Source organism: Curcuma longa, chromosome 16 (assembly GCF_044706935.1).
Source record: "Curcuma longa cultivar G26 ecotype Majalengka, Jawa Barat chromosome 16, ITB_CL_G26_1.1, whole genome shotgun sequence".
Lineage (NCBI taxonomy): Eukaryota > Viridiplantae > Streptophyta > Magnoliopsida > Zingiberales > Zingiberaceae > Curcuma > Curcuma longa.
In genome coordinates, this window is record NC_133876.1 from 10,525,744 (window position 1) to 10,539,327 (window position 13,584).

At 35.5% G+C, this 13,584-nt stretch overlaps 3 protein-coding genes across 3 annotated transcripts; 2 read left to right on the forward strand and 1 right to left on the reverse strand.

Annotated features, from left to right (window-relative positions):
* LOC141847847 (uncharacterized) lies at positions 1 to 4,772 on the forward strand. Its single transcript, XM_074735934.1, has 4 exons — positions 1 to 152; positions 1,802 to 2,141; positions 3,628 to 3,865; positions 4,648 to 4,772. Exons 1-4 carry the CDS (start codon positions 37 to 39, stop codon positions 4,770 to 4,772), a joined length of 819 nt encoding a protein of 272 aa, XP_074592035.1. The 5' UTR covers positions 1 to 36.
* Positions 4,773 to 8,790: 4,018 nt separating this feature from the next.
* LOC141847905 (type IV inositol polyphosphate 5-phosphatase 9-like) lies at positions 8,791 to 10,655 on the forward strand. Its single transcript, XM_074736013.1, has 7 exons — positions 8,791 to 8,834; positions 8,926 to 9,033; positions 9,106 to 9,439; positions 9,685 to 9,875; positions 9,976 to 10,084; positions 10,204 to 10,358; positions 10,446 to 10,655. The coding sequence occupies exons 1-7, from the start codon at positions 8,812 to 8,814 to the stop codon at positions 10,564 to 10,566; spliced, it is 1,041 nt and encodes a 346-aa protein (XP_074592114.1). The 5' UTR covers positions 8,791 to 8,811; the 3' UTR covers positions 10,567 to 10,655.
* Positions 10,656 to 12,458: 1,803 nt separating this feature from the next.
* LOC141848113 (uncharacterized) lies at positions 12,459 to 13,213 on the reverse strand. Its single transcript, XM_074736231.1, has 3 exons — positions 13,154 to 13,213; positions 12,894 to 13,091; positions 12,459 to 12,708 (listed from the first exon to the last, which is right to left on the reverse strand). The coding sequence occupies exons 1-3, from the start codon at positions 13,211 to 13,213 to the stop codon at positions 12,499 to 12,501; spliced, it is 468 nt and encodes a 155-aa protein (XP_074592332.1). The 3' UTR covers positions 12,459 to 12,498.
* Between the last annotated feature and the right edge of the window lie 371 nt (positions 13,214 to 13,584).

Here is a 13,584-nt window from a genome sequence, read left to right on the forward strand (position 1 = left end):
GTCACAACGAGGACACAAGGGATTGCTTTCCTTCATATGCTTCTTGTTTACTTGCCCTGCCTCAGAAGTGGCTCTTGGCTCCTCTCCCTCAACCTCATCGATGAGCACTCACACTCCTGGGACAAAGGCAACATGAGAGGAAGGTATTTTTGATATGTGGATTTTAAATTTTAATTTCTGAATCGATGGGATGGATTTGATTTATTCAATAATATTTATATTATAATAGTTATATTTTTGTAGTTGTTATAACACAGATTTAATTTGTTCATTAATATTCATGTTGTAATAGCTATTACAACATGAATTTGATTTGTTTACTTAATGTTCACGTTATAGTAGTTATGAAATCATAATTACTACGATATAGACTTGTCCTGTTCAACAATATTACGTTATAATAACTATGAAATCGTAGTTATTACAACGTTGTAGTAGTTACGATTTATAATTGCTATATTGCAGATTTATCTTGTTCACATAATTGTCCAATCGATTCAGGGTTTAAATTTGAAATCGATTAATAAAAAATAACCGAATATTGTATTTGAGGATAATTATATAATTTTACAAAGGGAATTGATGAGGGCATAGTTTGCAAAATCACGATTCGGATAGTAGGATTGCACTATCCTACGATCTGGAAGCACCAAATCGTTCTTCAATCATGCATAATTAATTTTTTGATGAAATCAAAGTAGGATCGGTGAGCTCGGTAGAATTGGAGCAGGATAAGTAGGATCGGAGCAGGATTGGAGAGATCATAACATTTTATTTGGATTGCACCGCATGGTTATAATATATCAAATCAAAATTTATTCAAATATCTACATTTATTATAATGTGTAACCCGTAATGGTCCACTCTTGGGCCTAAAAAATACATCGACTATTAGGGTAAATCGGCCTACTCTTAGGCTTGTTTAGAAACTTAATGTTTTAATTAAATTTTTCATTGACTATCATGGTAAATCAGAAAGCACTTGCAGTAGATATCTCGATAGTTCAACATTCTTAATTATGTTAATTGTTCATTGAGAGAAATTCATTGATAATTTATTATAGTTGAAATTCGATCCTTAGATATTTAATAAATGTCCGCTACTACATCATAATCGTGGGCATATGTTTTAGCTCCCTTTACCAAAAATCTTATGAACTATGGATGGGGTGTGATACGCCTTCCCATAAAATAAAAATAAAAAAGTGATATTTCTATTATAATAAAAAGGCGCCCCTATTATTTTTGAAATTTTATAGGTACAATGCCGAACTATATGTAATGTAATCAAGTCTCACTAATAAGAGTAAATAAAAGTTTGAGAACATAGTTGAGTTGGTTATGACATAGCAGAGTTGCAGAAGAGAGCAAGAGTTTGAATCTTGATGAAATGATTGATTAAACGACCGTGTGGGGCCATGATCGAATTGATTGAATCTAAAAATTGAATTCGATTATTTCATAATTTTATTTTTTTTAAAAAATTGATTAACTCAATTCCATTTTGATTTTTAAATTTCTTATTTGATTAAATCAAATTAATTAAAATAAAAAATAATAGATAATAAATTTATAAATTATAAAATTTATAATATTTTTAAAATTTTAATTATTTTAATTTTTAATTGAATTAGTTGATATTTTATCAATTCAATTTTTAATTAAAAATTTAATTAATTTGATTAATTAAAAAAATTCGACTCGATTTTGATTTCGACTGATTGGATTCAATTCCAATTTAATACAATACTTTCTAACTGCAACTCATGCTGTTGTATTCAGTTCTGCAGTAGTTATGTACCCTCTCTCAGCGTTACTTCGCGCGTGAAGCGGAGAGGCAAGACGAGATGGCGGACTCCGAGGGCAAGACTGCCAAGACGACATCCAACACTGAAGGCGTTCGCGAGCGGATCGAGCTCGACCCCGTCGTCGCTGGCCGCGGCGGCGATACGCTCTATTCCGTCCTCTGCGATTTCTTCGCGGGCGTCGTTTCGTCGCCTCCGTCCGCTCTCTTCCTACAGATCATGTCCTCCTTCGCTAAGTCCTTCCCCCGCTTCCAGGAAGCGTCGAGAAACTCCTCTAGGAACCTCCGCCTCTGGACCCGTCGCGGTGGCTCCATTCGCTCTCTCTTTGTCATCTCGGTACGCGTAGCCTGTAAAGGTCTCTTCTTGCTTTATTTAGACCTTGAATTTTAGGTCGAGGTATTTAATTTGCGTTTTCGGATTTCTAAGAAGATCCCATTCTGCTCACCTTTTTTTTTTTTTAAGATTTGACGAGTGAATGATTTAGAAATTCCATGGTATGCCAATAGCTGCTTCGATGTGTACCGGTAGACAATTTTCATGCTAAAGGAAGAGGCCATCAATCCAACCCGCGTCCACGAAACAATTTGGTAACATAATCACGCCAACAAAATACATCTGCTAAGACAAATTGAATGTTAAACAATAGATAGCCACAACCTCAGTACAATACATGTGTTCTGTAGTGAAGATATAGCAATGAACATAGCAATACAAACTATAAATTAGCAAAAATTGATAATCACGACGCCCATAGAATTACTGGTTGCCTTTTACTGAGTTGTGCAGTTTTAGGAAACCTTTTCAGTTTCGTCCTTTTATGCATGGTGAAACTTTTGTATGATTTGTTGAGATGCATGAGTTATATTCTTTAAGATTGAATTCTAGATGATTTTCCACTTTTCTGGTTTTAATCATATCCAAATGTGTTGGTGCAAATTGCCAGAAGTCATGCTCTGAATGCCTTTAGATCTTCCTATATCCTGTTGCTTGCATTCACAAATTACAAAAGTTCCATCTTATGAAGAAATCTTGAGTACAGTACTCTGCTGTACTTGAATTATCTGGTTAATTTAACTGTACCATTGTTTTGTGTGCCATTTCATTTTTAAATCTCTTACCAGAAATCTTAGTGCTTGATTTCTAAAAATTCCATCAAATTAAGAACTAATATAGTGAGCACAGTACTTTGCGGCACTAGAAGTATCTTGTTAATTCAACTGCTGCATTTGCTTTTGCATCACAATTCTCGCATAAGAAAACTTAGTGCTTGATTTTTTTAAAAAAATTCCATCATATGAAGAACTAATACAGTTAGTACAGTAGTGAGTACTCTGCAGTACTAGAAGTATCTGTTTAATTCAACTGTAGCATTTCTTTGTACACTGTTGTATCATAAGTCTCCAATAAGAAATCTTAGTGCTTGATGTCTTAAATGTTCCATCATATGGATAACTAATATAGTTAGTACAGCATGCTGTTGCACTAATTGTATCTGGTTGATTCAGTTGTAGCATTCCTTTATATGCTGTTTATTGAACGATCTCTTTCCAACAAATCTTCGTTCTTGATTTCTTTATCACAATCCTATTCTTTCATTTTTCTTTGAGAACAAGATTGTATTTTTGGATACTGCTGTTGTTTTAAATCATCCTACAAGTATATATCAATTCATTCATCTTGTTTGGATACTCTATCCCTGAAGCAAGCCTATCTGTGTAGCACGTTTCACTGTCACACACATGTTATGCCATACAATGACTAATATGTTTTTCACTCTAGCAAACATTGAAAACTACTTATCAAATTCTTTTCTGCATGGCAGGTTGGAACAATCACTCTTCTGGCTTTGACAGGCTTGCTGATTTTTTTATGCTTCTTGTTCACAGCCACACTAAATGCTGTTATTGTTTCACTACTGGTGTCTTTGGTAGCTGCTGGTGGTTTTTTGGCTTTCTTCTTTACATGCTCAATCACAATTTATATTGGCACATTATCCATAGCAGCTTTTGCAATCTCTACAACAACTATCTCAATAATCATAGCCATCATGGTAGCTACTGGTATGTAATAAATTCTTATCGTCTACTGTTTATATTTTCAGATGCCCATTAGGATGAAAGAATCAGAACAAAATAGCAAATAAGTGGTAACTGTATTTTTCTCAAGAAATATTTTTTGATAAATTTTTCGGTAGCATTTTCTCAGTGATCTGCAATCATTCCCTTGTGAAAGATCCTACCTGTATAATTATTTTTACATCTACTCTTTCAAGTGAGTTGTTTACTACATCTAACCCATTCAAGTTTAATTATATAATGATTTATTCACTTGAATTTAATTGCATACAAAGTAAACCACCAATTACTCATCTTTACATTAATTGATGGGAGTAATTTATTTTATGAAATTTCTACCTACCATAGATTATGATAACATTAATAATATTCACTATCAAAAGATTAAGAATCCTAGGATTGTGTGGTACATATATCTTTTGATGTCTTTCATTATAAATTTTTAGTTTATGTTACTAGAATTTAATTGATGTTGCATGATAGAAGTATGTTAAATGAACACCAGCAGTAAATACTTTGATGTAGTCAAAAAACCTTTTACTAACCCAACACAACTTGGTAGGGGTCAAATTTATTGTTCTTGGTTTTGAATGCTTTCAGGTCAATTGGCCTTAATCTAAAAACTTGGATCAGATCAATTTTGATCGAGAATTGATCTGATTTGAACCAACCTATGCATTTATATAACTGCTACCTAAATTTTTTTCCCTGACGGAAATATATTTGTGATTCGATTTGAATTCCTCGTCACTTAAACATTGTTGCAGGATGGATTGGGTTCTTCTGGGTCATTTGGCTTTTTGCCAAGAAAAGTTTGGGACTCACCTCGCAATCAGTTAGTAAGGCAAGTTCCGTCATATCAACATATTCAAACACTTGGCAAGCAAGCTAGGATGCTGCACCAAGTACTTCAGGTTGAAAATAATTGATTTTGCAAACATTCGTATCTGGATGCTTGTTGGTTACAAACATGTAAGTATATCGACAACTGATGCATCTTACTCGGTTTTGACATTCAATGCAAATCATTGCACAACTTCACTAAGCAAATGCATGTGATAAAGTTGTGTTTGCATTTTGTCAGAGAGGAATAGTTAAGTAGAAATGAAAAGAATCCCTTTGCTTTGAAGTTTGAAATAATCCATAGCATTTTCTATTTCACATGAGATTGTAGTACTTGCATTTTGTACTGCACCACAGTCCATGTACACTGATAAATCATGTATCGAACAAGTACTAAGGATTTTTTTATAAAAGGAGGTTTTCTTCATTAGTGAAAAATAGTGAAGTTTTGTTAACTTTATATTGTTTTTCTTTTGTGGGTTCATGGAGACAGAATAATGGAAAAGAAATGAGTGTTGGGACTCAACTAAGCTACTTGGACATGGATCATGAGTGTTGAGTTGGAACTCAACTAAGCTACTTGGACATGGATCATGAGTGTTGAAACTCAACTAAGCTACTTGGACATGGATCATATACCTTTATTTCTTCCCTTTTTTTCTTGCAAAAAGAAAAAGAAAAAAAGTTTTATTTGATTGTATTTACTTTACTACTTCATTATCTATATCAAATATCCTTAAGTTGATTTTTTGGATCCATAGTTATAGAAACTTGATCAGAAAAGCTTTGGATTACTTATTCACTAATTGAATAAGTTGGTTAATTAGTTGAATTGCATATTAAATCATGAATCGATTTAGTCAAACTAATTACTTGTTATACAATTTTTCGTTGTCAGAGATTACAAGGGAAATTGCTGAATTGAAACGAATTCAACTTCAACTTATATGTTGGAAGGTCTGAGCAGATAATCTCAAGTTGCCAGCGGGGCTGGTTTGACCGAGCTATTCTGAATGCTTCCAAAGTCAGAACAGTAATCGCTAACGGGTCTAAGTGCCTGAGTGCTCTCGAGTTCGAGTGGGAAGTTGGGACTCCGAGTGCTCCCGAGTCCTAATGGGAAGTCGGGAGCAGTAGAGCGAGCACCGAGTACTTCAAGAGTTGAGTCGCCGAATACTCCGAGTGCAGAGTCGGGTAAGCCGATGCCGAGTCATTGAGTCACCGAGTATTGATTCGGGTGTGAAGTTGCCCTACTACCTGAATTGGAAAGAAGTGTGCTCGACTATCTGAGTGTTACCCGAGTCCAAGTCCCGAGTTGGGAGAGAAGTCGGTACTCGGGAAAGTACTCTCGAGTATGTTTCCAAGTGCTCGGAAATTAGAAGTTTGGTCTGCGTTCAATACAGTCTCCTTAAAACAGATTCACCCTACCTCTGACTGTGCTTTTCTCCTTAAAACATATTCGCCCCACCTTAACTGTACTTCTGAGTGTGTTTCCGAGTGCTCGGAAATTAGAAGCTGAGGTCTACATTCAATGCTTCGAGGTTGTCATAGGTCGTTTGTTTCCTACGATGCAACGACAAACCGCGATTCACACCAAGCACTGGTGGTCACGGCAAATTGAGAGGTACTCGAATGCTATTACGAATATTCTGCCAAGCAAGAGATGCATGACAGAGAGAATGAGAGCGAGGGGGGGGGGGGGGGGGAGTAGGTGGATGGAGATCTTTTTGTTATAACTTTCGCTTCTTTTTTTTTGTTCAAGATCTCGCCTCCTTTTATAGGAGTGATTTCCATTTAGCCAATTAAATGTCATTTATTGCCTGAATCACAACGTTGCCGTCAACCATGGGTGGTTACGGATTCACAATTAATTGCTTGATTAATTCTCCTATTATATTCTTGAGCAAGTAGCAAAAAGAAGATTCAATTGACAAAACATTGGTTGATTCACTTGGGTAAATTTTGTCCTGATCAGTCCGACATTTGACGCCGCAATCGTGCTTGTACACGAGTCAACTTGGTTCAGTACAATTCGAACCTTGAATTTGCACCTCCTGCACACTCATGTGTGAGAGAAAGTCTCTCTCTATGTATTTTTTCACAACATGTATATATATGCTTGTGAAACCATATAAACTAACCATTGTGCCTTGAAACTTCCAATGTAAGACTAAAGTCTTATTCACAATGAAGTCTCCTTCATCCATTCCACCTCTTTATCCATTCACATTTCTAACATTACTATCGACCCTTAATTAATTAACATGCAATAGTATCAGAAACATTTACAATCTAAATAAACTTTCATATTCCTTACTGACTCTTTTCTTGAATGATGATAATCTTTTCTAGATCCCTAGGGCATATTTAATATCTCTTATTCTTTACCATTTGTTCAATGCACAACTGATAACATGAGCTAACCTAATTGCTTTCATTTTTTATTCATGCAAGTTGAAGTTGTGGATAGTGGTTGCATAAATTTGAGGTCCATATTTGCAACAAGATTAAGCTTTCCTATTCTTCCACTAATTAAATAAAACCACTTGAAATATTCTTTTGCAAGATATTTTTGTGTTGAGTAGTTGTGCACACAATGCATTTATCTGTTTTATTTAGTGAAGCACAATTGTAGATTTCCATGGGGACAAAGTATCAATTTCAACACTCTCAATCTGTGAACATTATACTTGTCATCATCATCATCATTATCGACTACATTACATTCTATCTTTTTTTTTGTTGAGCTCTATGCAAAATTTTCATTGGTGTTCTGACTAATAATATGATTTTGAGTCTGTCATTGGGGAAGAACTAAGTGAAGTCTCTATTATTTTTATCTATGGTTAAAACAGACATAGATATGATTTTTCTCTTATTAATTACTATATATATGTTGTGAAGTTCATGAACTACAACAAGTTACCTTTTATTTTTATGTTTTCTTATGTATCTGTTGTACTATTATATCAGTAGAGGTGATTTTATTTTTTAAATAAAAAAATATTCAACTTTTCATCTTTGAAAAAGCAAATTTTCTCAATGGTCACTTTCTTTTTGTTGTAATTAATCTTTTCCATGAGATATAGTTTGTGTGCTATCTTACTAAATAAAAAACATCAACTTCCATATAGATTCTACTGATTTTATTTTTTTAAAATGGACTTGGCTAATCTTCTCTGTCAATCGATATTAAGGATAAACAACATTTAGCTTGAGAAGATGACACACTCCAACTAATTAATACATAATTATTAGATCTATTAAGAGTTAAAAAATTGAATAGTTAGAATACTTAAACAATTCAAAATAAAAAAATAGTAAAACTAGAGGTCACAAAGCTAAGGGAATATATTCAAAACCAAGCAAGTGGGAGTAAATAAATTTATAATAAAATTATCATTCTTAGCATGAGACAAAATAGAAAATATCTCGCATTATTTAGTATATAAATGTTGGAATTCAGCCTTTGTTTAATAACCCTAGACGGATAGTCTTGACTTTAGCCTTCTTCTCGGACCCCTTGTCCATCTATATAACTAATGTTTGAATGAATTGCCTCTGACCCCTCCTCATCAAGTGGGAGTAAATAAATTCATAATATAATCATGATTATTATTGAAAGACCACCCTTGTTCGAACGACTTAAGATCTAAGAACTTCTCAACTATGCACATTAATAGTTGAGTTCCTTCCATTCCAAACTTACTCATTTTTTTTAGAGTAGTAAAGATCTTCAATCTAATTATATATGTTCTAAAACTCCACATGCAATCAAATTATCATCAACTTGCAAAATCATTCATTTTCTTTATTGAAGCCTTGTCTCCCCTATCACTTCCAACCTCCCCCAAACCTACTACCACATCATCATCTCCCTCTCCTCCACAAATTGATGTAGCTAACAAATTACTTGCACACAAACAATAATCGCAAGAACATTCTAGACTTAAACCCTCCGTAATATGTCAAACTAAGACGAGAAGGTGACTCTTAACAACATCCTTCCTCTCTTCCTCCTTAAATATTCCCTCAAACTTCACACTTCTCCTCATAACTTGTGATTGGTTTTATGGCCTTGTCATGCGAAGATGCCTAATGCGGCCACATACAAGTGAGCTTCTTTCACGAAAACACTTAAAACTCTCTTCTCTTGAACACATCCACATATGAAAGCTAACACTAGTATCTCTTTCTTCTTTCAGAGTCTTTGTCAGCACTTGGAATGTTGGAGCCATCACACCATCCAACAGTCTCAATTTGGAGGATTGGTTGGGCACAGATCGCGACTCCTACGACATATATGTTCTCGGGTATACATATCGAATTCTATACCATTTTGTTTAGTTTCAGTATTATGATGTCTGCATGCCCAATGGTTTAAGGTTTCAAGAGATTGTGCCACTGAGCCCAAGAAATGTGCTTGGTCCTGAAAGGAACAGGGTGGCCATGAAGTGGAACTCACTCATCGGAGCAACTCTGAACAAATGTTGTCGAACCGAGGAGAAGAAGCCTCGTGAAGTAAAATCAGAGCATCATCACAAGGTACACCCTATGAAACAAGGTGGTGTTGATCATGACGAGTTCAATTGTATCATGAGCAAGCAAATGGTTGGGATTCTGATCTCAGTTTGGGCTAGGAAAGATCTGTCAGGGTTAATCAGGAACCCTTGTGTCACCTGTGTTGGTTGTGGCATCATGGGCTGCTTGAAGAATAAGGTATCGATCGATCATATCCCTTGAAACTAGATGGATTTATACAACTACATGACGGTGTTTTCGTACTTCATTTTGGTATCTTCTATGATATTTGCAATTGTTTTGTTGTTGTTGTTGTTGTTATTGTGAAGTTAGCTAGCTAGGTAGCATCCTAATTTGACATTTTTGGTTAAAGTTTTTTGCGATATGATTTGTGTTAGTCATAGATGACTTATTGCATTTGGAAAACATATATATAATTGTAGGGTTCGGTGTCGGTTAGATTCGATCTTCGCGAAGCAAGTTTTTGTTTCGTGTGTTGCCATCTGAGTTCAGGAGAAAAAGAGGGAGACCAAAAGCTTAGGAATCTAAATGTCACTCATATTTTATCCAAGACTTGTTTCGCGGCCAACAACAACTCTTCTAACAATTCTCCCAAGAAAATTCTCGATCACAAGTAAGTTCCTTTCGAGTTTTCGTCTTCGTATAATTGGCTCCAAATACTTAAGGACTAATGCAATTAACAAATCATTATCATTCTCATCACCTTCGTGCAGTTATATAGTGTTGTTCGGAGATTTAAACTACCGAATCTCCTTAGCCGATGTGAAAATGAGGCAACTTGTCGACCAAGAGGAGTGGAAAACCTTGTTAGGTAACGATCAGGTATAAATTTTAAAGCTACTTATCCATTACATTGTCATTAACAATAAACTTATAATTATATTAAGGAATATGATTGTTTTTTTTAAACCCTAATTAAATCTTATGTCTTTATTTTGTAGCTAAATTTTGAATTATCTCCAAGAGGAATATTCGAAGGGTGGAGCGAGGGCCCCATCAATTTTCCACCTACGTATAAATATAAACCTAATTCTGATGAATATTATGGTTATATTTATGATAAATCAAGAGGAGAGAAGAGAAGAGCTCCGGCATGGTTAGTAAAATTAAATAAAATTAATTAATTAATTTTTATTTTTGAGAAAAAGGAGTGAAAATTATTATTATTATTTTTTAAAATTAGGTGCGATCGAATCCTATGGATCGGAAAAGGCTTGAAGCAACTTTGCTACGAGCGATGTGAATCAAAGTTGTCGGATCACCGATCTGTGCGAGCAATCTTTGTCGCCGATATAGAGGTGTAATTGTAACTTACTATGGGAGGATGATGTATGAAATGAAAGATCGAGTTTATTTACTTGTTAACTACGATCTATTTCTTGAATTCCCTCAAAACTATGAGTTTCCTTATCGATAGCAAATGAATAGATGTCTAATATTTCTTTAGCATTGAAGTCTTCTTATTTAGGTTTTCACGTATTGCGAAAAATGAAGGACTAAATACTTGAAATGATACTAATGATTTAATTTTTTTTTACACATAAGAAGAATTTTATAGTTTTATAGTAGGAATAAGAAGAATCAATTAATTCTTTGAGCTCACATTTATTTGAAATAAAAATTACATATATATATAATTTAATATTTTAAAGGCATTTTTAAGTGGTTAAGGATAAGTATGGATTTTAACAATAACATTTATAAAAATACTATCGAATATTATTATTCATCCGCTCACCAACCGGTGAACGCACCGGCACAAGTCCCTTAACATTCTCGAAAATTTTATTTTATTTTTTTCCAAAAAAAGGGAAAAAATTCCTGATACTTTTAATTAATCGTGTGTTTTTTAAATAATAATAATAAATTACAAAAATGGAATCGAAATAGTTGATTTTTGGGTAATTAAAGTAGTAAATTAATGAGTGCGGTGGATGTGGTCACCACCCCTTCTTCGTCCTCGTCTTTGGTATCGCCATCGGTGGCACGTGCCGCCCCGCCTCCTCGCCGTCCGCCGCCGCCGCCTGACTAAAACCCTAAAACTCTTGCCCTTCTTCTCTTCCCGGCTCCTCCTCCTCTTCCTCGCCGCTCCTCGCCCCCCCCCCTCGGCTGTTCGTCGTCCTGCCCCTTTCCTCCGACGCCGATGGCCATCGCCACAACCACGGCCATGACCATGGTCATCACGCCCATGGTTCCCGTGACGAGATCCGGAGGCCGAAGCTTCCGGAAGAGCTGCCCGAGGAGGAGGATCTGATGATGCTAGAAGAAATGGATCGTGATGAGGACCGCCGCCGCCGCCGACACCACCATCACCACCACCACCATCAACATCCTTGGAGACCAACGCGAGGCGCTGTCTCCGGTAGGTGAGTTGGATTACTTTGGTACTGAATTTTTGGTGAATTGAGCTCTTAGATTTCAAGAATCCATAATTCTAAATCCATTAGCTGGATTACTCCGCCCAACTAATCCTAAAAGTAGACAGTCTTTCCTTTTAGGTTCGTATATTTATCGGTTAAATTTAGAGGACAACTTATGCACACTCAGAAGTCGAATCCCATTTGAGATTATACGATATCAAAAGGATTGCCTTTAGATGCAAAGCTCAAACAATGAATCAATCAGTCAATTGCTAAGTTGGAAGCTGTGAATTGGATTCGATAGTTTGGTACTGATCTTAGATGAATTGAGCTATTGATTTCAAAGAATCCATAATTTCAAATCCATAGACGACCTAGAGTACAATTTACCTTCAGAAGTCGACCTCTAAAATATTCATTCCATTCGGGATTTAGGGTTTAGAGTTTAGTATCTTCTTATTATTCCTTGGAGTAGAGGTAAACAAATGCTCAAACAATGAATATACTTGAAAGGATTGCCTTTAGATGCAAAGCTCAAACAATGAATCAATCAGTCAACTGCTAAGTTGGAAGCTGTGAATTGGATTCGATAGTTTGGTACTGATTTGAGATGAATTGAGCTATTGATTTCAAAGAATCCATAATTTCAAATCCATAGACGATCTAGAGTACAATTTACTTTCAGAACAACCTCTAAAATATTCATTCCATTCGAGATTTAGGGTTTAGAGTTTAGTATCTTCTTATTATACCTTGGAGTAGAGTAAACAAAAGCTATACATTGTCCTGGCCACTTATTTAGCTGATATAGATATACTCGAAAGGATTGCCTTTAGATGCAAAGCTCAAACAATGAATCAATCAGTCAATTGCTAGCTAAGCTTCAAAATCTTTACACTGTTGGAAAACCTGAAGGAAGTTATAGTTGGATGAAGGAAGAAGAGGGTGGTCTTGAGCATAGTGTTGCCGCTTGCGATCTACAAGCTTCCGAGTTTGCCTATGAACTCCTCCTCCTCCATTTTCTTTAGGAGACTCTGCCATTTTACGCAAATTTTCGATAAAAGTCTTTGTCAACTCACCTTCGTCCTAATAATTGGAGAAGAGGAAGCAAGAAAATATTTCAAACCAAGGTAAGGAAGCATGTATTGTATGTAGAAATATAAGGATTGCTTCACCAAATCCTCTTATTAAGTTTTGGTGTGAAAAAGAAATTATTATGATTCAAGATCTCTATCTTCATGATTGTGCAAAACACAATAATGTCGACTTACATTTATCACAGGAGAAGAGGGCAAGGGGTGCTTCATCGGTCGATCATCTTCCGGCGGCTCAGTAGGATGGTTTATCGGTTTGAATTCCTCGACCACCACCACCACCACCTCCTCTTCCTCTTCCTCCCTCTGGAGATCATCATAGCCATCATCATCATCATCTTGCCTCTTCTCAGTGACCTCCTCTAACTTCTTATCCTAGACATCCAATCTATAATCAAATAACAAAAAAATCAACTTTTTTAAAGGGATTTGAGTACCAGTTGAAGATGACGAGGTTTGGCCATGTAGCCGGAGAAGATTGCGAGGATGCCCACCATCGATCACGATTCTCTCTTTTCCTTTCTCCCTCCCGTCAACTCTTTCTTCTTCTTATTTCGATTCAATTCAGATGGCTTAAGATTTTTGGAAAACTTGAACATATATTTGGATTGGGAAACAAATGGAGAGGGAGATGGATCGTGGAGGAGTCAATAAGAAGATTGAGTTGGTGGCACGTTTTAAGTTTAAATATGAACTTCTAGTTGGCAATCATAACGGCTACTTTTTGTTCCTTGGATCGTGCATTGGGGTCCACAGCTATTTCTTACTAGCCACCACTCATTTTGGGTAAATTATTTGTAGGAAATTTTCTGATGTTTTTGATAAATTCAATATTTTGGATTTAGTTTAAATATTTTTAATTCGATTT